Below are 25397 nucleotides of genomic sequence, written 5' to 3'. Positions count from 1 at the left end.
CCACTCATCCTGCTGATGGACTGTTTGTCTCACTCCCATCAGGGAGAAGGCTATGCAACATCCATGCCAAGACCAGCTGACTCAAAAATACTTAATTCCCCCAAGCAGTGAGGCTGATCAACAGCTCCTCCCTTAAGCTCCACCACTACTTTATTATTTTCTGTTGGTCACATTAAGTACAGCCGAGCATCAATCTATGGACACACGAACAATCTATATGTATAAGCCATCTGATGTATTTTATTTTTATTCTGTTCTTTATCCTGTGTATTTTTTGTGCTGCATTGGATCTGAAGTAACAATTATTTCATTCCCCTTTACACTTGTGTACGAGAAATGACATTAAACAATATTGAATGACTGAATGTTGAAGGAAGTGTGAAGATACACAGAAAAGCGTAATTCGACATGATAAAAGATAAGCAATAAAAATAAGATAGAAGGGTAACAAAACTTTTAATTTTGAGATTTTTGTTCAGTGAAGGGAGTAGAACGTGTACAATGTTGGTTATAGGCAGCAGTTCATGAAGAATGAGCAGCACTTCAACCTCCGAGTCCATCAGGAGAGCAATGTAAGAGTAATAAAAAGTATGGAATAGGGTTTCAGCAGCTGGTATGTCAGACTAGCTTAGAAACCAGAGCTGGAGCCCAGTCATGAATCCTTAAATGATATTGCCAGGAGTGTGGGTGGATAAAGGAATGGAGAGAACAGGGATGAATTGGAGGAGAAATTCAGGGTGAACTTCACAGTCTGTGAATGGCAAAGTAATTTTGTTGGCCATTATTTTCTAGGTTAGAATCGAACTACAGAACTTTAGACCCACTAAGCTAGATACTGGTGGAGGATGGTTGTTTGTCAGTTGAAGCAATTAAGAATTCCAAGGATAATGCAGCACAGCCACTGTCATGTGATTTTTCAGTAACGTTGCTATTGATATGTGCTTCTAAAACACGCATTAAAAATTTTGAGACCAAGTATGATTAATTTGAGAATTCTTGCTTTGCAAGATAAAAATAAATGTACAGATTTCTCTAACCCATTCACTGATTCAATCATTATATAATCCTCATTACCCAACAAGATGTCTATTGAAAAACATTTCCTGTTGAAGCCATTTTGCTAGTTTATGTCACATTTTAAGAAAGAAGCATCGTGACGTTCACTAAATGAATACCAGTCAATCTAATAATACAGAAGATTGAAGGGGACAATGAAAGGTTACAGGAAGTATTCAAGGTTGTGAAATGCCCAGGGAAGAGGCAAATGGAAATATCTCTTAATATATTTCATGCTTAAGGATGAATAATGTTAACAGGATGCTGAATTGTTTCGCCTTGTCAGCAGAGTATAGACCTGAGATATTCTGATGAACTGTTGAGTGCTGTGTTCACACCCAGGATAAATTTATTCAGCTGCAGTTCACCAGGTGGCACTGCTGAGAAGGTCACCAGGTTGAGATGTCTTGTGAACATTGGAAAGAATTACATAGTTTGAGTAATGAAAGGAGGTGAATGAGATCTCATAGCAGCATGACCATAATAAATTAAGCAGAACAGAAAGGTAATCCAATACCCCATGCAGCAATTAACAAAAGAAGAATATTTAGGTAGTAATCGCAAGAGTTTGTGCAGATATTGGAAATCCAGAGTGTAACACACAAAATGCTGGAGGAACTCAACAGGTCAGGTGGCATCCATGGAAATGATAAATGGTCAAAGATTTGGGCCACTCCTCCTTCTCATGGGAGAAAGGGAAGGAGCAGGGGGCACCAGTAGGAGATGATAGGCAGGTAAGGAGAAAAAGAGCAAGACAGAGTCAGAATGGGGAATGGGAAAGGGGGGGGGGGGGAATAAATTAGCGGAAGTTAGAGAAACTGATTTTCATGCCATAAGTTTGGAGGCTACCCAAATGGAATATGAGGTGTTTCTCTTCCAGTCTGAGAGTGGCCTCATCATGGCAATAGAGGAAGCCATGCACTGACATGTCATAATGGGAATGGGCAGTAGAATTCAAATAGGTGGAAATCCTGTTTGTGACAGACAGAGTGAAGGTTCTCACAAAAACGGTCCCCAAATCTATGTCAGGTCTCACCAATGGAGAGAAGGCCGCACTTGGGTACAGTAGATGACCCTGACGTGCCTATAGGTGAAGTGTTGCTTCACCTGGAAGGTCCGTTTGGAGCCCTGAATGGTGTTGAGGGAGGATGTGTAGGGGCAGGTGTCGAACAACTTCTGCTTCCAGGAATAAGTGCCAGGAGGGAGATTGGTGGGGAAGGACAAATGGACAAATGAATCATGGAGCAAGCAATCCCTGTGGAAAGCAGAGTGTGGAGGGCTGGTAAAGGTGTGTGAAACACCCTGGTTCCATCGGCTGGGTAAGTCTAGGGAAGACAACTTCCAGCCCCACCAAACGTGGGAGATTGAAGTGCAAACCTCCCCCCCGCCGCCGTTTGTGTGGATGCTGTGTGATTTGCTACCTGTTACAAATCAGTACCACAAAATAACAGATAGTACACTGCATACAATTAAATAAATTAGCTTTATAATTCTTAATTTGACTAAAAAAGCGAAAAAAGAAAAGGGCCCACTTTAATGAAACAGTCTAATGTGCACAGGGTGTTACATGTGTTTGGTGGTTGGATCCCATTGAAGATATTGGATGTTGAAGACAATGATGTGCTGGATCCAGAGGCTTATTGATGGTAGGCAAAGACAGGAGGAACTCTATTCCCATTAAGGCACTGGGAAGATGGGGTGAAGGCGGATGTCCAGAAAATGGTGAGTGAGGGCAACATCAATGGTAGAGGAAGGGAAATCCCATTCTTTGAAGAAGGAGGTAACCTCCAATATGTTGGAAAGGAAAGACCCATCCTGGGAACAGATGAAGTGGAGATGGAAGAACAGAGAAAAGGGCATGACATTTTTAAAGTGACAGGGTGGGAAGAAATGTAGCCAAGATAGCTGTAAGAGTCAGTAGGTTTATAAAAGATAGCAGCAGAGTTGGGGAGCATTACCAGTAATGGTGTGGAACATGGACTGTTCTGTCTAGCCAATGAAAAGGCAGGCAAAGCTGGGGCTCACCTGGGTCCCCATGGCTACACCTTGGTTATGGAGAAAGTGGGAGGAGTTGAAAGAGGAATTGTTGAGTGTGAGGACCAGTTCCACCAGACAGAGGAGAGAGGTGGTGAAGGGGAACTAATTAGTTCTGTTATCTGTAAAGAAGCAGATAGCTTTCTTGATGGGGGCGGGGGTAGTAAAAATGCATAGGGATTGGATATCCATAATAAAAATGAGGCAATCAAGGCCAGGGTGCTGAAAGTTGTTGACGAGATCGAGAGCATGAGAAGTGTTGTGGATATAGCTGGGAAGTGACTGAATCAAGGAGATAAAATGGAGTATTTAAATGAAGTTAGTGAGAGGGTTGCAGTATTTTAGCACTATTACTATTACTGTAAGTTCCAATGTACAGTGTTGCCATTAAGTTGTTCAGCTGTTTAAACACATGAACAGTTATAGTTCGCTTAGGTTCATGAGTTTGTTTCACCATTCACTACGATCACAGTGAATCTTTATTTATCTGCAAGAATATTGAAAACCAGTTGGGGAGAAGAAGTCATATCAAGAGTGTATCTGACAATTATCTAAGCACAACCATTCACTCACTCCACCACCTATGTTTAGTAGGACCATCTGCAGGATTTTCTGCTGCAACTCACCAAAACTCCTTAGACAGCACCTTCCAAACTCACGATCTCTACCTGCTAGATGGACAAGGGCAGCAATAAGATGGGAACACGATCATCTGACTATTGCTTTCCTAGCCATACAGCAACTTGGAAACGTATTCCTTCACCGTCATTGGATCAGACTCCTGGAGCACTTACCCAACATCACTGTGGGTATTCCTATTCCTGAAGGACTGCAGTGGGTCAAGAAGGCAGGTCATCACCACCTTCTCAAGGACAATTAAATACTGGTTCAGCCCTTGAAAGCCATGTTCCCTGAATAGTATGTAATGTAAAAATCCATTAAATAGCTTCAAAAGCTGGTTGTCATTGACTGCAGGATTATAGGAGCAAAATTTGGCCCATTGAGTCTGTTGTACCATTCATTTTTAAAAATATTTTCAATCCATTATCTTGCCTTCTGTCCAGATCCTTTAACGTCCTTACTATTGGTACCTCCTGGGTAAATATGTAGTGGTTAGTGCTCAGTAATGTAAAGAATGGATTATACATTGCCACATTTGTAGTTGTACAATTCTTTCATTTGCCTTTTGCAAAGGGGACAACCGTGCTTGGTTCAGCTTATTGCATTACTTTTTGTGCACATCGATATATGACCTAATTCCATTGTTCTATTTCCCTTCATGTCCTTAGTTCACAAAAAAAATCTCAGTTTCAGAAGCATTTAAGGCAGCTGTGTCTACCCCATCCCTGAATTTGGTGGCTATTTGGGCATTGAAGGGTAAGGCTTCCTCACTGCATTACAGTTGCTGTTGGGCTCCAAATACATGGTAGGTTTCCCACATCTGGACAAGGTGTGTGGGTAGGAGGATTGTTGTGGTTGACAATTCTAGGTACATGGAACCATGCTAAAAAGATTGGCCCCGTGAGTTTTAAAAAGCTTCTTTTTAAAATAATGTGTGCTTTGTTTATGTTGTTTGAGCCTGTAGCTGCTCATGTAAACTCCACCTTCATTTTTCATTCTGTAGGATAGATAAAAGAATGTCTGTCTTCCTCAGCAGCATACACACGCTGCCTGGTCTGCCAAGTTCCTTCAGCATTTTGTGTGTGTGCTCTGGATTTCTAACATCTGCAGAATCTCTTGTGTTTCATTTGTTTTCTGTGAGAATGTGAAAGCTGGCTTAAAAGTGTCATAGTCACTAGATATCTGCATGTTCCCTAGATCTGATGCATGACAGCAACTGCCATTGGGAAAAGAGAAGTGCATGACCTATGAACAATAGATTTTGTTGGTCAGCTTTCTTGAACATCAGTTGGTCAATGTAGTGAAGCATTTATACACAGAAAGGTTTCAGTGCTTTATTTTTCTTGTTAAAATATTGGAAAGTATTAATAGAAGAATGAGGTAATTGGATCAAATTCTTTGTCTCAACTGCACTTTGTAATCTTTATGCCAAGAACAGGTAAGTCTCCAGTAACTGGATAACATTGGTATTAGCTTGATTTCTCCATTAACTTCAGTGTCAGTGAGACCAAGGAATTGATTGTGGACTTAAGGAAAAGGATGTTGGGAGAACTCCAGTCCTCTTTGAGGGGTTAGAAATGGAAAGGCAGACCAATTTTAGATTCCTGGATGTCACCATCTCCGAGAATCCGTCCTGGCCTAACATACACAATCACAAAGAAGCTCTACTTCATTAGTTTGAAGAGATTCGGTATGTCACCAAAGACTCTTGCAGATTTCTGAAGACATACGATGGAGAGCATTCGGAGGGATTGCATCACAACCTGGAATGAAAGTTCCAATACATAGAATCAGAAGCGGCTGCAGAAAGCTGTCGACTCAGCCAAATTCATCAAGGTCACAACCCTTCCCACCATCAAGGATATCTCCAAGAAGTGATGACTCAGGAAGGCAGCAGCCATCACTGAAGACCATCGCCATCTGGGACTTGCCTATTCTCACTGCCCCAATCAGGTAATGGAGTCTGAAGACTTGCACTCAATGACTCAGAAAGAGCTTCTACCCCTCTGTCATCAGTTTTCTGAAGGGTGTATGAACTCATGTATACGTACTACTTCACTGTTTCTTTTTTGCACTATTTATTTTGAGCTTACAGTAATTTTATATTTTTGCACTGTACTACTGCTGTAAAACAACAGATTTCACATCATGTGATAATAAAACGGATTCTGATACTAACCTGTTGTGTCTGGTGCATGGTGGAGTTTAATGGGAATCAGCAGAAGTGTTGCATTGGTGAGATTCCTAAAACAGATTTTCTGCATGGTTTGTCAATCTCCAATAGAACGCAGGCCTCAGTGCATTACAGCCTCAATTATTAGTCCACATTCTGAGTTATCTATCAAGCTGTTTGCAGGTAATTGGAAATCGGCTGCCTTGCGGATTGGCACACAATTCCAGCTGCAAGCCCAAAGGGGACCAAGAAGGCACTCGTCTGCATCCACTATGGATCCGTGACAGTGGAGGTGTTAAAGGCACTGAGCACTCCTTTTTCAGTGATCTTGTTTACAGCTCCACTGAGTGAACAGAACAGAACTGTTGACCTTACAACTGTTGCTAATTGTGTTACTTTAAAGGTGAATCTCTGGAGGTCTGTGGCTGGTCTGAGACTCAAGCTCATGAATAAATGAGTAATGGAGCTCCATGCAGACAGTCAGTTAATCCAGTAACACTCCTGGTAGCAGATTATTAAACAACAACAGTAACTTCAGAGGGAGCTGCAGGAGTCGGAGAGTAAACAATATCTTGTGAGGAAGAAAAGTGTGTGCGTTCTCATCACGCTACCTGAATACCCAGTTAAGCAGAGCCAGGCTCGGTTATTTCTTGGAATTGAGACCACATGGAACACCAGGTCCAGGCAAGGGGAGAACAGGTGATCCAAACAACAGACTGGAGTCATGAAACCCAGTTACATTCCATATTCCAGAGGAACAGTGTGGAATCTCCATATTCTGCCAGTTCCCATTGGAGGCATCCGTTAGTCTTGCGAGACCATGGATCTGCGCCTGGGAAGTCTTCAGTCTCCAAGGCACAGGCCTGGGCAAGGTGGTGTGGAAGACCAGCAGTTGCCCATGCTGCAAGTCTCCCCTCTCCACGACACCGATGTTGTCCAAGCGAAGGGCATTAGGACCCATACAGCTTGGCACCAGTGTCATCGCAGAGCAATGTGTGATTAAGTGCCTTGCTCAAGGACACGTTGTTGCCTTGGCTGGGGCTCGAACTCATGAGCTTCAGGTTGCTAGTCCAATGCCTTAACCACTTGGGCACGTGCCCACAGTTCCCATTATTAGACAGAAATTCTTTCCAAAGAACAGGAAATCAAAGCTTGAATATATCTGGGAGAATTCCCCTTCCAGGAAACTCCCTAATATGAATTCTAGCCCACTGACACATAAAATGGTCTTTGTTAATTTGCCTCTCTAATCCAGTCCACACATTTCTTTGCGGTGTTTACTAATATGCTTTTATTTTGGGCAATTTAATTACTTTGTCCTTTTCCCTCTCTCCAAATTTAACCCCTTGTGTAATGCATAATTAAACAGACAGTTTTGGAAATAAACTGAAATATTGTGAAAGGATTAAATCAAATACTTTACCTGATTTTACAGACCTCCACAGTAATGTGTTAATAGACTATTCTTCAAAAGCTCCATAAATTCTACAACTTTTAAAAGCAGTAGGTCAGAAAATATTAGCAGTAAACACACAAAATGCTAGAGGAACTCAGCAGGTCAGGCAGCATCTACAAAAATGAATAAACAGTCAATGTTTCGGGCCAAGACACGACTTCAGCACTGAAAAGAAAGGGGGAAGATGCCGGAATAAAAAGGTGTGCAAAAAGGAGGTTAGCTAGAAGGTGCTACGTGAAGCCATTTGGGTAGAAAAAGTAAAGGGCTGGAGAACAAGGAATCTGATAGGAGAGGAGCGTGGAACATAGGAGGAAGTGAAGGAGGAGAGGACTCGGGAATTAATAGGAAGGTGAGAAGAGGTAAAAGGCTAGAGTGTGGAATGGAAGGGGAGGGAAATTTTTTTAACTGGAAGGTGAAATTAATGTTTCTGCTATCAGGTTGGCGGTTATCTGACGGAATATAATGTGTTGCTCCTCCACTCTGAGGGTGGCTTCATTTTGGCACAAGAGGAGGCCATCAACAGACATGTCGGAATGGAATGGGAATCGGAATTAAAATGTTTGGCCTACGTTTTCTTAGGTAGCAGAGGGAATAGAAGGGTTGACTGTGCCAATTTCAAGTGAGACCAAGAGTATCTCAAAATGAGTGATAGAAGCAGGAAAATCCTGTTCTTGTGCACTAGGTTCTTTTCAATGTCCCATCATGGCTGGGTAAGGGTTAAATGGGGAGAGAAACTGGGCAGGTGGTGATATTCTGAAGCAAAATGATCATTTGGGATAAGGATCATGGTGGGAAGAGTAGCAGAAGGACAGGGCAGAAAGAATGTTAGAATGACAGGAGGAAATGGTGGATCCAGAGCAATGCTATAAAGCAGGATTGGTGTTTGGAGACACAGGAGTCAAAGGAGAATTTGGGAGAGGATACTTGAATGAACATTTGGAAATATAATCCTTGCGATCATTGAGCTGGAGTCAGATGGAGATCACTGGAGATGGGGACAATTTCTCAAATAATTAAGAAGGAAACTGAAGGTGAATGATCCATTTTCAGAGATTCTTGATTGTTGGATGGTCTTGTAGGAGGCTAGGTAAAGATGTGCCAAGTACGACCTGTTTATGCATCCAGTTGTGCACTGTTTGCTAGCCCATAACTACAGAGAATTGCACTCCAATTTGTCAAAATGTTCATAACGCACTCTTGTTGCGATTAATGATTAGATTCTGGATAAAGTTCTTTTCTGCAGTCTATAAAAATGATATCCCTACCTTTAAGGTATGTTGTCCAATTATTTTTCTAGAGAAATGTGGTTTGATTGGACCAATATGCTATTTCTTTGACTGTATTTTGCAAGTGAATGATTCAACCCAGATGGTCAGCACATTGTGTTTAATGAACTTATGCATTCCAATGACAGCACAAAATGGATTACAATTTTAAGTACCCATAGATTTGAATAAAATTATGACATAAACAGAAGCACATTGGGCATTGCATGAAATAACTTCTGCCTGTTTTTGTTATATAAGCAATCTGTTCAAAAGTAAACTGTTTCCTTTGAACGCTATTGTGTATCCTGATATTACTGAATGTTTACATTTTAGATGAGAAATATGACAATGGATGGTGGTTTTGGACCTTGGTCACCATGGGGACCCTGCAGCCATTCTGATGGCAATGCCATTGGCCTATGCCTCTGTAGAACCCGCTCGTGTAACAGTCCAATTCCACAGTGTGGAGGACGACAGTGTGAGGGTCTCAGGATGGAGGTTGCAAACTGTTCCAGGTAAGCAAAAAGATTGGAGTACCAGGTGTTAAAAATTATGAAAAATTAATTTCATTTAACCTCATTTACATCTGTTAATAATCATACCCTGGTGTTTGCACCAAATATTTTGATCAGTTGAGAAATTAAAACATTTTCAATTTATCCTTGAAATGTGGATCGTGGGTCAAGAGGCAAAAGTGATTTGAATTTTTATCCACTCTCGTTACTTTCAGTTGTTGAAATGAAATTTTTTCACAGGAATGGTGGCTGGACTCCTTGGACATTGTGGTCTCCTTGCAGTACAAGTTGTGGGATTGGATTTCAGGTTCGACAGCGGTCTTGTAGCAACCCCACTCCTCGACATGGAGGGCGTGTTTGTGTTGGACAAAATCGTGAAGAGCGGTATGTCCAAGCCTTTTATGTGTGATTCATTTTAACGAGTGTTTCTTTTGTGACTACAATACTTGTGTTCTGAGTTGACGCCAGGACTTCCAGGTTATGGTTGTTTCAGTGAGAGCTCGGTTACAAACTAGATTTCACATTTGACTGAATCCTCTATCAGCAGTGGAGCCGGCAAATGAATTTTGCTGAGCTCACAAGCTCAACATCTGCTTCCAGACTTATTAAAAGGCTTTTATTCAGAAATTTACTGTCATTAGACATCAGTTCCTATTGGTCAAAGTACCTTTGTGTTCAAAGTTATATACATGGTAACAGACCCTCCATACCACCCTGTCTGTACTTGCCATCAACACTCATCCTATTTATCTCCTCAGGTCCCTTTCAGCTTTCTCTCCCTGCCACCCATCTGTACCAGGTGCCAATTACAGCAACCATTTAATGTACCAAGGCCATGGTTTTGGCATGTTGGAGGAAACTAGAGTGCCCAGGGAGAATGTGTAAACTGCACATGCTAAGGTCAGGAATTAACCCGATTCTCTAGTGTTGTGAGATAGCAGCACTAATTTACCTAGGATAGTACAGATTGACTTAGCCCCATAACATCCCTCCCCGTAACTGAATAGTAACCTACTGTTTACCATTTTGCTTTTGCCTAACTAATTTAGCAAACTTGAGGGTTTGAACAAAAGAAAGGAAGAAATGTCATAAACTCTCAAAATTAAAAAAAAAAATCTGGATTATTTTTCTTTTTAGAAACAGTTATAGAGTGTTTGAATCATTAAAATGTCAGGATCACCTTCCTCTCCTGATGATTTTATTTCATACTGTTTTAATGTGGGAAGGGATTCGTCTGGGGAAAATCAGCTGAGTGGAAAGATGTTACAAGGTGCAGAAAGGACTGCATATCAATCCTGAAAAGCAGGAGTTAGCAAGAATTCTGAGTGCAAAGGGTTTCTACTACATTATCCATTATATTGGTTCCTGGCATTACGTTTTACATAATGACGAAATAAATGAGAGTTGTGCTGATTTTTTCTGTGAAGAAGACATTGGTTAATGTAGCAGAAAATGAATGATTTGAAGGCCTTGCATTTGATATGGAACAGTATTTGAATCTGCTGCTGTCTTAGACCATAAGACCATATTTATAGGAGGAGAATTAGGCCATTTAGCCCATCAAGTCTGCTCTATGGCTGATCCGTTTCCCTCTCAGCTCAACTCTGCTGCCTTCTCCCATTATCTCTTCAAGCCCTTATCAATCAAGAATCTATCAACCTCTGCATTAAATATACCCAATGAGTTGGCCTCCACAGTCACCCATGGAAATGAATTCCACAGATTCAGCAGTCTCTGGCTAACAAAATTCAAAGGTTCAAAGGTCAAATTTAATGTCAGAGAAATGTATACAATACACATCCTGAAATGCTTTTTCTTCACAAGCATCCACGAAAACAGAGGAGTGCCCCAAAGAATGAACAACAGTTAAAAGTGAGAACCCCAAAGTCCGCCCCCAGCTCCCCAGCTCCCGCACGTAAGCGGCAGCAAGCAACGATTCCCCCTGCCCCACAGGTTCTCTCTCTCCCTAATAAGGGAGAGGGAGGTGTTCCCCATTTTCACAGCGAGAGGGAGACATAACAACCTGCTGATTTACGATGTTAAAAAGTCTGTTTCATCACTTTTTACGAGCTCTGTGCCTGAAGACTGCAAAGATCTTGGGTCTTTGGGACCAAAGCAAAAGATTTTCTGGGCTCCCCGATGACACATGAATCTCCTGCCATGACACCAACTCTCAATCCGCCCATCTCTAGAGCCCCAAGATCTTAGGCGTTCGCATTCAAGCAGGACTCTCAGACCCTTGGCGTGCCGAACAACAACGGCCGGTCCTGAAACCCCAAGAACAGGTCCCATTCCCGTGAAGAACCGAAGTCTGCGCGCAACGCCAAGTCAGGGTCTTCAAAAGAACCCTGAAAGAGAAAAATAAAGGTATTAAAGATGGAACCTTCCTCTTGGGCTGTGTATTGTGAACAAATGTGGGTATATTATTGATATGTTTTTCAACTGCAAACATTAACTCAAATGAAGACATGGGAGTGTGAAATGTAGGTCTAACTTTGAGTTTACTTTAACTGAGGTGCACACATACCACGGGGTAGTGCAATAACATATGCAATTCACCTATTTATACAAAATGAATAACTTAATCAAGGAAGAATGCTTAATCAACCAATACATACAATGCCCATAAAATCTTCACCACCCCTCCCCTTGGATGTTTTCATGTTTTATCGTTTTACAACATTGAATCACAGTAGATTTAATTTGGCTTTTTTTGACTGATCAACAGGAAAAGACTCTTTCACCTCAAAGTGAAAACAGATCTCTACAAAGCGATCTTACTAAGACAAAACACAAAATAGTTGATTGCATAAGTATCCACCCCTTTAATATGACACACCAAATCATCACTGGTGCAGCCAATTGGTTTTAGAAGTCACATAATTAGTTAAAAAGAGAGCATCAGTGTGCAGTCAAGGTGTTTCAATTGATTGTAGTAAAAATACACCTGAATCTGGAAGGTCCAACTGCTGGCGTCAGTATCCTGGCAAAAACTACATCATATACACAAAAGAACACTCCAAGCAACTCTGTGAAGAAGTTATTGAAAAGCACAAGTCAGGAGATGGATACAAGAACATTTCCAAGTACCTGAATATCCCTTGGAGTACAGTTAAGTCAATCATCAAGAAATGGAAAGAATATGGCACAGCTGTAAATCTGCCCAGAGCAGGCCGTCCTCAAAAACGGAGTGACTGTGCAAGAAGGGGACTAGTGAGGGAGGCCACCAAGAGACCTATGACAACCCTGGAGTTTACGAGTTTCAGTGGCTGAGATAGGAGAGGCTTTGCATACGACTGTTGCCCAGGTGCTTCACCAGTGACAGCTTTATGGGAGAGTGGCAAAGAGAAAGCCACTGGTGAAAAAAACTCACGTGAAATCTCAGCTAGAATTTGCCAGAAGGCATGTTGGAGACTCTGAGGTCAGCTGTAAGAAGGTTCTATGGTCTGATGAAACCAAAATTGAGCTTTTTGGCCATCAGGCTAAACACTGTACATTGTCAAAAACACACCAGACCTACTGTCAAGTATGGCGGTGGCTTCACCATGCTGTGGGGATACTTCACTGTTGTGGGGATGTGAAGGTAGAGGGTAAAATGAATGCACCAAAATATAGCGAAATCTTAGAGGAAAACCTGATGCAGTCTGTGAGAGAACTGCAACTTGGGAGAAGATTCGTTTTCTAGCTTAAAAACCAGGAAGTTAATGTCCTGGAATGGCCAAGTCAAAGTCCAAACCTCAATCCAGTTGAGAATCTGTGGCTGGATTTGAAAAAGGTTGTTCGTTCATGATTCCCATGCAGTCTCTGAGTTTGAACTGTTTTGTAAAGAAGAATGGGGAAAAATTGCAGTGTCCAGATGTGGAAGGCTTATGCAGACCTATCCAGACAGACTCAAGGTTGTAATTGCTGCCAAGGATGCATCTATTAAATACTGACTTGAAAGGGGGGGTGAGCAATTATACAATCAATTATTTTGTGTTTAATATTTATAATAAATTTAGACCAATTTGTAGAAATTTGTTGTCACTTTGATGTATTTTCTGTTGATCAGTGACCAAAAAAGCCAAATTAAATCCACTGTAACTCAATGTTGTAAAACAGTAAAACATGATCCTTTTTCTTTCTCTCTCATGTTTCTTCTTTCTTTCACATCATTTTCTTTCATATTCACATTCTTTCTCTCCATCTCTTCCCTCCTTTTTCTTCTAGTTTGTGGATCTTGACCTTCAGAAGGTGCGTCTAGTTCACTGGAGTATTCTCTTATTAACGTTTCTGTTGTTCCCTTTCTGATCTGGTCTCTCCTCTTGGTTTCCTCATTCACAACATCATCTGATGAATCCTTTGTTTTCATATCTCTGTGACCCCTTTCTTTTTGGCCTTCCATTCAGACATCTGGGCTTTCATTTACCGTATTCTTTTATAAGCAGCTTTTTGTCTCCCACGCGAAGTTCTTAATGCACACAGAGTAGATTCTGGTTCTTTATACTCACAATGCTTGCAACCTTCCTGAAGCTCCTTGAACTCTATTTCAGCTTCAAACCAAGCCACATTTTGCAAGTGACTGCCTGATTAACATATCAGAAGCTCTCTCAGAAAACTGTTGTCGTTAGACCACTGCTTTCATCACTTTCACACTTCCTCTGAGCAGTGTGGTCCTTGGTCCAATATGCTTTCCAACCAGAGGCACGGAGGCTGGCACCAGCACCTGTTCATCCTCTGTTGTGGAACGGTTCATGGTGTTTGGCATGAAGACAGTTGTGGTATCATCCTGTGCTTTTCTTAATTCACTTTCAGTTGGCACATTGCAGTGATTATGGCATGCAAATAGTCAATGGATCTCCAATCAGGTTGTTGTTGTCTCAGCCAATCATATCCCCACAATGTTGGTCCTCCTGTTTTTACCACATACAAGCTCAATGTGGCTTGTTGGTTGTTGTATTTCACAGTTATGAAAGTCATCCCACAAGAGTTACCTTTTCTTCAGGCTTCAGTTTGAACTGCCACTTAAACTCATTTTGTGGAATGACTGAAGTAGCTGAACCAGTATCCAATTCCATTTTAATTAAGTTGCTGTTCACTTCTGGTGTAAGACATATTGCTTATCGATTGTTAGCTTTCACACTGTAAAACTCAATGCTACACAGTCCTGTGTCACTCTCAATCCCAGACCTAATCAGTTCCCCTCTACCACCACTCTGCTCCGTCTAGCGGAATTAGTCCTTACTCAATAATTTCTCCTTTGGGTCCTCCCACTTCCTCCAAACTAAAGGTGTAGCCATGGGCACCCATATGGGTCCCAGCTATGCCTGCCTTTTTGTTGGCTTTGTGGAACAATCCATATTCCAAGCCTATACTGGTATCCGTCCCCCACTTCTCCTTCACTACATCGATGACTGCATTGGTGCTGCTTCCTGCACGCATGCTGAGCTTGTTGACTTCATTAACTTTGCCTCCAACTTTCACCCTGCCCTCAAGTTTACCTGGTCCATTTCCGACACCTCCCTCCCCTTTCTTGATCTTTCTGTCTCTATCTCTGGAGACAGTTTATCTACTGATGTCTACTATAAGCCTACGGACTCTCACAGCTACTTGGACTATTCCTCTTCTCACCCTGTCTCTTGCAAAAATGCCATCCCCTTCTTGCAATTCCTCCGTCTCCACCACATCTGCTCTCAGGATGAGGCTTTTCACTCCAGGACGAAGGAGATGTCCTCCTTTTTTAAAGAAAGGGGCTTCCCTTCCTCCACCATCAACTCTGCTCTCAAACGCATCTCTCCCATTTCACGCACATCTGCTCTCACCCCATCCTCCCACCACCCCACTAGGAATAGGGTTCCCCTTGTCCTCACCTACCACCCCACCAGCCTCTGGGTCCGACATATAATTCTCCGTAACTTCCACCACCTCCAACGGGATCCCACCACTAAGCACATCGTTCCCTCCCTCACCCCCCCCCGCTTTCTGCAGGGATCGCTCCCTACGCGACTCCCTTGTCCATTCGTCCCCCCCATCTCTTCCCACTGATCTCCCTCCCGGCACTTATCCGTGTAAGCGGAACAAGTGCTACACATGCCCTTACACTTCCTCCCTCACCACCATTCAGGGCCCCAGACAGTCCTTCCAGGTGAGGCGACACTTCACCTGTGAGTCGTCTGGGGTGATATACTGCGTCCGGTGCTCCCGATGTGGACTTCTATATATTGGCAAGACCCGACGCAGGCTGGGAGACCGTTTCGCTGAACACCTATGCTCTGTCCGCCAGAGAAAGCAGGATCTCCCAGTGGCCACACATTTTAATTCCACATCCCATTCCCATTCTGATATGTCTATCCACGACCTCCTCTATTGTAAGGATGAAGCCACACTCAGGTTGGAGGAACAACACCTTATATTCCGTCTGGGTAGCCTCCAACATGATGGCATGAATATTGACTTCTCTAACTTCTGTTAATGCCCCACCTCCCCTTCGTACCCCATCCATTATTTATTTATTTATTTATCTCTTTCCTTTTTCTCCCACTGTCCCTCTCACTATACTCCTTGCCCATCCTCTGGGCTTCCCCCCTCCCCCTTTCTTTCTCCATAGGCCTCCCATCCCATGATCCTCTCATATACCCTTTGCCAATCAACTTTCCAGCTCTTAGATCCACCCCTCCCTCTCCTGTCTTCTCCTATCATTTTGGATCTCCCCCTCCCCCTCCCACTTTCAAATCTCTTACTATCTCTTCTTTCAGTTCGTCCTGATGAAGGGTCTCGGCCCGAAACGTCGACTGTACCTCTTCCTAGAGATGCTGCCTGGCCTGCTGCGTTCACCAGCAATTTTTATGTGTGTCACTCTCAATATCATCAGATTTTTTATCGACTGCTCTTAGATTAGTGCTCTTTTTGAAACTGCAACTTGACTTTTTATCTTTTTCTCTTCTCTGTGCAGACCAGTTATTTTTGGCTGTCCAATAATCTCTTTGTATGGGATCGACTTTGTTGCATTTTCTGCAAGGTTCACTTTTAAATCTACACTCGTTTGGTGTATATAAGCTCCTGCTACAACTGTAACATAACTTGTTTGTCCAGGCTGTTTTTGGACGCTGCAGTTTTGTTCACACTCACTTTCAATCCTGACTGCAACTCAATTGCATTTCTGTCTGCAGTTTCCATTGAAGCAGTCATTTCAACTGCTCTTTTCAATGTGAGCTGTGCTTCAGTTAGGAGCCATTTCTGAACACTTTCTTGTAAGATTCCACAAACTAAACAATCTGTTAGTGTATCATAAGCCCATTACTGAACTGTCAGTGCCCAGACAATCTCTTCAATTCTGCCACATAAATTGAAATGGACTCCCTCTCCTTTTGATTCCACTTGTGAAATCTAAAGCATCCTGCAGTCAACAATAGCTTTGGTTCCAAGTGTTCCTGCATCACTTTTGTAATATCAGCAAGGCTTAGTGCGGATCGTTTGGTTTGAATAGTTAAATTTTGAAGCAAAAGATATGCCTTTAACCAAATAAACTTAGCAAAATTAGTACTCATTTCTCATTGGCTATTTAATTTGCTTCAAAATGTTGCTGAATTAACTCAGTATGCATGGGTCAGTTACCTGCTGTGCAGTCAAACTCATCAATCTTTCTGATGTAGTCAGCCATTTCTTCTCTTTTTTAATTCACATGCTACTCACTGTTTATGAACCCTAAATTTTTCCATTTACTGCCTTTTTTTTTATTAAACTTGATTGTGTTTTCCCTTCCAAAGAACACGTTATAGGCTGCTTTTCTTTTATCCTTCCCTGCAATTTTTTTTGAACAAGAGCATCTTGCTGTGCTTGAATGGGTTGGTAGCCGTCTCAGGTTCATTTTAAAAATACCTCGTTGCCAATTTTATGTTTTGTAACTTCAAAATATTAAACTAATTCAACAAAGACACGAGAGTCCAAGATGAGGGTCTAACTTTGAGTTTACTTTAAGTGATGTGCATTTAAGTAAATGCGAGTAGGCTCTTTTTACTTAGATTAGGAGAGATAAACATGAGAGGACATGGCTATAGGGTGAAAGGGGAAAGATTTAGGGGGAACATTAGGGGAAACTTCTTCACTCAGAGAGTGGTGGGAATGTGGAACAAGCTGCCATCTGATGTGGTAAGTGCGGGCTCACAAGTTTTAAGAACAAATTGGATAGATACATGGATGGGTGAGGTCTGGAGGATTATGGACTGGGTGCGGGGCAGTGGGACTAGCGGAATAAAGTTTCGGCACAGATTAGAAGGGCTGAGGGGCTTGTTTTCTGTGCTGTAGTGTTCTGTGGTTCTACGTATCGGGTGGTAGCTTGATACTGTTTGCAATTGACATATTTAACATATAACCTGTAGTGAATTATTTAAATGAACAAGAATGCTTAATCAACTGATATATATATACACATACAAGATTACTCAAATATTATTGAAAGATTAAATACACAAAAATTAAGTTTTTCTTTTCATTTAAATCTTTATTATAGATTACAGATAGTTAGGCAAGCAGCATTGATCTGCATTGAGCCTTCGTGACAAAGAACTGTTTGCTCCACTTCTGTCCTTTAACCTGTCTTTTCTGCTAATGCAATGCCTCGATCCTGTGAGCTCTTATTTTTGTGAAGGTCTTAAAAAATGCATAAATCTTTAGAACCAATTAATGGAAAACTGTCAAAAATGTATTAAGTTGCATATCCTTTTGCAATCACAGGTAATAAAATTTTCAGTTTCTTTTGATGTCATGAATTTTACTTGCAGTCCAGATTCAGCAGTTTTGTAGTTTCAATAGCATGTCACCCTACAAGGCGTAAATCACAGCAGTCAGCCTGACCTGAATTCAGTTCAAATATTATATCTTTACTGTGTAAATGTTATTTTCTTTGTACATAATATTTGTGTTCTGTGGATAGCAGGGCCATATTAAAGATAGTTTTGTTATCTACTATCATATCATTTATTTTGAATTTCTGAGGGGTTGATAAATTTGCATAAGTCATTGGTCAAGCTATGATAAATGAACTATTCTACTCGAGAGGTTCTAAAATTGCAAATTTATTCCAGCCACAGAAAAGGTAGAAAACAAGTTCACTAGAATATGCTGGGATTGAGTGATTCTGCATTTTTGTTTTACTACAGTAGCTACTTTCATTGCAAACATGTCAGAAATAGGCCTACAACATTGATTCACTAGGCTCTGAAAGATAAAGTCTCTGCTGGAAGTTCAGCAACATCCAAAATGATATGGTGGAGGAATAGAATTCTGAAGCTGTAAGGTGGAACAGGTGGCCTGGTGTGTTGGCTTTGGTGCCAGGCCAAGGAGAGAGAAGTTAACTTGGGTAGTGTGTTTCCAAAGGATTTCAAGAGTTGGTAGTGAAAGTTTATTTAAGTTAAATGAAAACATAAACATAGGATAGGATTAGTTTTGAAAGAACAATAAGAAGGTTGGTTAGATCTTATCCCCTTAAAATAAGTTACTGGAAATAACTCGGAATGGGTGTTGACACAAGCTAATATCAGACAATCAGAGAAAATCTTAACTGCATAGTTCTGCATTCACTTTACTTTGATATAGCGGTTTGGACAGGTTGAGCACTGAACAAGGTTATCTTTAGGTGGACTATTTTGGTACATCCATGGAGCTGTGATATGTAGTTTCTTCAATTGGTGGTTGCATCTATCAGTATGTAATTTCACGTGGCACCACTTTATCAACTTGCACATGATTCATTTGGTGGTGCACTTCATTCCCTTGTTGTGTTTAATCCTGTGTACTAATATGAGCATTCTTTTTCATTTCTGAATTAAAACAATTTATATAAAATAATATGCTCTGTGGTTGGATTTTTTTGTCAAAATTATTTTGCAGTTAAATCACATTTTTGTTATCTACAGTAACAATGAGCCTGAGCTGCCCAATTACACCCTGTAATCAATTAACCTAGATGTCTTTGGAATGTGGGAATTTAGCTCAAATGTTTTAAAATATCAGTGATATTATGTTTAAGAATCTAGCTCTCTACTATTTAGTATCAGATTTATTAGGAATACCATGCAATATCTTATAATAATCTGCATGTCGTACAAGGGTTACTTGGAGCTAAGCAACAGAGCTGCGATAATATTTATGTTTTAATCAAAACTAAACTCAAAGCAGGTATTGGCAAAGGAAAGAACTGAGCTAATTTAGTAATTTGTTTTTCAGTCAACAATGACATTATAGTCCTCTGTTTGTGCTGCTGTTCCTATCTGTACCTTGCAGCTTGACAAGGCTGTATTCTTTTTTTAAAAAAGTTCCAGAGATAACATTTGAAATCTTTAAACCTTTTCATGTTACTTAATGAAGCGTATTGTTCTGAAAATGTGTCCTTGATTTTCCTTTCAAACACGGGCGGGCCCCAGAATTTTCTGAAAGAAGTTGTGTGTGAGTGATGTGCCTTGTTAGTCAAGTGCAGATTGACAAGGAAGATACCCAAAACCACAGAACATCTGACAACTCCACTTATCCTTAAATAATCACTTCTTTTTAACCAGACTCTGGTCAACCCGTCCACCCACCTTATTTTCTTCTTTTAGGCCCCGATAATAACTCTGTCTCACTGACAACTGCACTCCCTCCTGATAACCCTCACACTCCCTGCCAATAACCCATATATCAATCAGACTTTGACAGCGGTCATTTCCTCAGTCTGTAATTCAGCAGTACACAGAGAGAAGTGTGGAAAGCCATTTCAGAAGTACCAAATGCCTTTGGCACGAGAGAACTTATCTTAAACCACAAATTTGGTGCTGTGCTATGACAGTTTACTGCACTTCCCCAGGCCTGCATCAATTTTTTAATCAATATATCAAACAAATATGGGCCATATAACCTATTTTTAAGTTAATCCCAAAGTGAAATAGAGGTATTACTAATCGAGAACAATTATTGGTTATTACATAATCTAGTTTAAAAACATTTTTTCAGTTACACCTCAACGTGCTGTAAGCATAAGTACAAGTGATGAGATAGGTTCTTTAAGTTCCAATGACATCAAATAGCTGCTGAGTAAAGATGGTCAAAATTAGACATGAAGCCATCTTCAGTGAATGGTTTGCTTCCTCTTGTTGCCTGTACTTACACTTGAAGAATCATTAAATTAAGTGTACGAATATAAAATCACCATATATTCTCTTCTTTTTCTTGCTATCTGCCCCCTAGTTGATTTCACTTTTTACATTTCTCAAATCAGCATTAACTTTACTTTGAGAAAGATTATGAATGCTGACTTGAGTACATTAAGTCTCTATGTCTCCTCAGTTAAACGATAAGTTAACATAAAATAGTTACTACATATTCCTGAATTACTTTGCTGAAAGAATTACAGGCCAAATTTGGAGTATTGTGTACAGTTTTGGTCACCGAATTATAGGAAAAATGTCAATAAAATTGAGAGAGTACAGAGGAGATTTACTAGAATGTTGCCCGGGTTTCATCTCCTAAGTTATAGAGAAAGGTTGAACAAGTTGGGTCTTTATTCTTTGGAGCGTAGAAGGTTGAGGGGGGACTTGATAGAGGTATTTAAAATTTTGAGGGGGATAGATAGAGATGACGTGGATAGGCTTTTTCCATTGAGAGTGGGGGAGATTCAAACACGAGGACATGAGTTGAGAGTTAAAGAGCAAAAGTTTAGGGGTAACATGAGGGGGACCTTCTTTACTCAGAGAGTGGTAGCTGTGTGAAACGAGCTTCCAGCAGAAGTGGTAGAGGCAGGTTCGATGTTGTCATTTAAAGTTAAATTGGATAGATATATGGACAGGAAAGGAATGGAGGGTTATGGGCTGAGTGCAGGTTGGTGGGACTAGGTGAGAGTAAGAGTTTGGCACGGAATAGAAGGGCCGAGATGGCCTGTTTCTGTGCTGTAGTTGTTATATGGTTATGGTTATTAAAGCATTAAAGACACCCCAGAATCCATAGACTGATATTTCAGCTAGATTCAGTGATTTTGGGAAGCACAGACAAAAGATAATAGTCACAATGAAAGTGATAAATAATGCAGAGTAACGATTTTGTGAATTTTTTTTAGAATTGTATACTAACATGCTGCTATGTATTTAAATGTGTTGAACCTAACTATCAAAAAAATCTTTCTAAATGCCAAGGTTAAATATTTGTTGATTAGACTATAGCCAATTCTACACATTGGAGACAGATTGGCAATTAAAAAATGGTCCCAGGTGGGAGATATAATTTAAATGATGTAGCTGCAGTGTTTTAGTTATTTTAGTCTAGAGATCTTCTTTTAACTGGAAGACATGTTACTAATTGCATTGGCAAGGAACCACACAAAATAGGTGATGATAAATGATGGTCCAGGTGGTTTTCTTCATAACACAGCTATATGCCAGTAGAGTTCCAGGTGTAGAAATCTTGCCTGATTAATTACTTCTGAGACTTGTCCTTGCCTTTTCATTAAAAATAGTAACATGCAGAGAGTTCCCTGATATCTTTTAAGACAAAAATTATTTTCCACACATGAAGCTTTTAAAAAAATGTTTGGATATTATCCCTTGTTTGATTGCAATTTGTCCACTGTTTGCAAAATGGAATCTTGTTCTATTGTGTACATCCAGTTTGTTTGCATGTCTTTCCAATTAGTGTGAAAGGAAACTCACTTTATAACTAAAATTTATTAGTTTAACCCCATACTTAACTTTCAAGGATGTGAATAACTTGTATTAGTTCATCGAGGAAGGAGTAGTAGAGATTTAGTCTTCTGAACAATAGACTGCAGTCTCTCTTGAAGTGCTGCTGATAGAAGCAGGAAACTTGGCTGCAACTTTTAATTTAGAGCAGTGCTCTGATTTATTCTCTAATAGATTCTCAGTGAAAAAAATATACCTAATGTTTTTAGAAATAGTGTAGCTATTTTAGAAATGAATCTGACTTTGTTTAAATGGTTAATTCAGCACCTTAGGAAAAAGGTCATTGAAGACAATATTATTTTTGGTTTTTAATTTGTCTGGTATCCCCGATAAGATTTCATTTTGTACAGTTTGAACATGATTTGCAAGGAGTTGTTTTCTTCTGTGAAAGGCTCTGTTCATATCATGTGATCATTCTGTATTAAAAGCTCTTTGCTATTTGCGTATCCACATGTCAGATGGCTGTGATTAGCTGAATGAAGGCAGCCTTTGCGTGCAGCTGCTTGGCAAGTTCACAAAACCTGAGCAGTCAGCAGAGTTTTCACAGTGCTGAGGCCCCATGCACTGCTCTGAGCCGCAGGGTTTGCCAAGGTCTGGGAGGATTAGTTCTTGTTCTACGTCACTTATGCTTTACAGCTGCTAGAAATCAGCTTTTGCGTTTATGTTCCTGTGAGCTATGCTTACTTCTTTATTTTCCTTACATGGATATTATAAATGTCTTTAAGAAACAACGGAATTTTAATTGTTGGCATGCAAGCACCTCAGCACAGAAAATAAAGAATAAAAGGTAGATAGATATGCATCAGGATGCTGAAGATATCAGATACGTTTGTGTTTATTACATCAAGTATGATTCCCTGAAGCAAGTGGGAGCAGTAACAGAGCAATGAGATGCTATTTTGCACACCTGAATAACGTTCTCGGTTGAATAAAGCTAGATCAAATTATCCACCTGGCCACATTTACATGGGCTGGAGATGGAGGGTAGATCAAACTGACTGGATCCAGGAGGTAATTATCTGGCAAGATCTGGCGAGGTGGCGACTGGCTCTGGTTAACATACAGCTGAAGCCCTGCCCACTGAATGCCCTGACAGGCTTTTTCTGGGATAAGCTATGCCTTATCAAAGCTGATAAGTTTTTTTTTGTTTACAGTTTTTTTAAATTAAAAATTTAAATAATAAAATAGGTAAATTCCAAACCTAAGAAATGGTTGAAAACACCAACCTTTTTTCACCTCATCTCCGGGTCATGAATTCCTATTCAACTGAAGGGGGTTTCTGATCTTCTGAAGTGTTTCACACTTGTAGGACCTGAAAGGCAGTTTCTCCAGCATGACAGTCTCGGCACATTATTCAGTGTAATTTGCCTTGCACAGGAGCGTAACGCAGGAATTTAAATTTGACAGCTTTTGGGGGAGCATATTAAACATGCACCTTATCCACATCCACACACATCCCGAAAACTTAACAATTACGGAGGGGCTTCTCTTTCTGATCTGGACGTGATATGTAAATACAATGCTGTGCAAAAGTCTTGGGCACATTTGTAGCTAGGATGCCTAAGACTTGCACAGTACTGTACTTATCAACATGGAGCAGAAAGCGAGTTTGTAAATCTGGCAGCAGCGAAGGATGATGAGAGTGGAGTGCTGCGGTAGGGGTATAGGATAGGTGGTAGTGAAGGAGTGCCGGGGATGGAGGGTAGCACGCATGCAGACACACCCAGGCCTGAGACACCAGGCAAGGTCATTTGATTCCAAACAATTGGGTTATTGACCATTACAGAATGTCTCTCTGGTGCTTCCTGCTCCCTCCCCCCTCCCTTCCCCTTTTCCCAACCTTGATTCCTCTCTCCCTGTCACCTTCAAACTCTCAGTCCATAATAGAGACCCATATCAGAATCAGGTTTATCATCACTCATGTATGTCATGAAATTTGTTTAATTTTGCAGCATCATTACAGTGCAATACATAATATTACTCCAGTACTGTGCAAAAGTCTTAGGCACCCTAGCTATATACAAGTGCCTAAAACTTTTGCACAGAAATTTGGGAGAAATGCCACAGTACAAGGAATAAGGTTGTAAAACAATAGAGACAATATTTCCTTGTGGAGAGGAGGTAAATTCTGTTTACTTCTGTATTGCTTCTCAGGAGATTGTTCAACCAAGTTTGTTTGAGCTGGTATTTCTTAAGGACAATTCCATGCTTCATTTTATCCATGGAATCTCTATTTGTTTTTAGATTCTAATATAGAGTCAGACCTGTATTCATCAGCTTGGCTAGCAATGCATTCCAAATCTGAACAGCTTGTTGGGACAAAGCTAATGACCACCAATTTGCTTCACCTTTTAAGCATGACTTTTCTTCCAGTCTTTGAACCAATCTTTCAACTGCCCGTCAGCAGAGAGTGAGACCGTTCTCAGTGCACAGTCCTTCTCAATTGCATATGGCCAACTCCACCTCAGATGTCCTCGGCAGTTTCTGATCCCTGTTGTCCAGGTGCACTGAGTAAGATTGCTAATGCTTGTCATGTTGAACCTTGAGCAAAGCAGGGATTGCAGCTCTTGGGCACGACTCTATATGGTGAAGAGCACTCTGGCACTGAATTGTGAGGTCTGGCATGGCATTGGAAAACTCTGCTGTTGCTTTAGGTTATTATTCCTTATTTTGCGTTTGGTTCTTTATGCCAGCCATATCGGAGATTGCCTCTTCCCACAGTTTTAAAAACCTGTGTCAAATCCATTGTTGCTTTAAGGTATAAAACATGATGGTAGGAAGACCCTGGAGGGATAGAGAAAAACAGATAAACTTTTGGAAATATTCAGAAGTCTGAAGTCTGAAGTCTGAATATCTTTATTGTCATTGTTGTGGAGCAATGAAACACAGTTTAGCAGCTCAACATTTTGCAGCATGACAAAAAAAAATATATAAAATAAACTCTAAAACCTCAGGAGTGCAGTCCAAAATTAATAATATATGGATGGGGGGGTAGGACTATTGCACACCTGCCATTCCTGGAAGTGTGATGCATTTAGCTGCCGCCGTCTTAGGAGGGGGACAGGAGAAGGGAAGGGGGTGTTTCACTCAAGTTTCACTCGTACTAAAATTCTGGCAGAAGCATGGTCATATGATCAGTGTACAAAAGGTTTGCTAATTCAGGAGCATGTACAACTCGGTAGTATAATTTCATTTGAAAAAGCTTACCTTAATGATGTCGCTAGGTTCAGCAAAACTTCCATTCAGTGAAGGTTTGATTATCATGCCACCTTTGTGTTGAATCAGATATTACGAATTAGAGCTGCATCATTCAGAGCAGCCTGCAAAGGTGTAAGCAGTCAGCTGCTCAATACATTACAAGTTATGAGAGAGAGTATGAAGATATTCTTTATTACTCGTAGTTTGTTCATTTAAAAACATTAATCTTTTCTCATTAAACAGTTTTACTGCTGTATTTAATTCCAGTGTAATATAATTTTAATCTTATTTTGTTTGATTTTCATTAAAGTGGCACACTTGTGCCTGCAGATTTTTTTCCAACTTGCATAAAACTGGTAATGTCCTTTAAACTCTCCTCCTTACCTTAAATTA

The 25397-nt window shown here is 40.6% G+C and overlaps 1 protein-coding gene across 4 annotated transcripts in view; it reads left to right on the top strand.

Annotated features, from left to right (window-relative positions):
* sema5a (sema domain, seven thrombospondin repeats (type 1 and type 1-like), transmembrane domain (TM) and short cytoplasmic domain, (semaphorin) 5A) overlaps nucleotides 1–25397 on the top strand; it is a 245070-nt gene that overhangs the window by 169402 nt on the left and 50271 nt on the right. For all 4 annotated transcript variants that reach the window (XM_063043864.1, XM_063043863.1, XM_063043861.1 and 1 more), the window contains exons 13-14: nucleotides 8942–9123; nucleotides 9364–9507. In XM_063043864.1, coding sequence (XP_062899934.1) covers nucleotides 8942–9123; nucleotides 9364–9507 — 326 coding nt within the window. The remainder of the gene's footprint in view (nucleotides 1–8941; nucleotides 9124–9363; nucleotides 9508–25397) is intronic.

This window comes from Mobula hypostoma, chromosome 3, assembly GCF_963921235.1.
Source record: "Mobula hypostoma chromosome 3, sMobHyp1.1, whole genome shotgun sequence".
In the NCBI taxonomy this organism is placed as follows: Eukaryota; Metazoa; Chordata; class Chondrichthyes; order Myliobatiformes; family Myliobatidae; genus Mobula; species Mobula hypostoma.
This window is presented reverse-complemented; position numbering and strand designations above follow the sequence as displayed.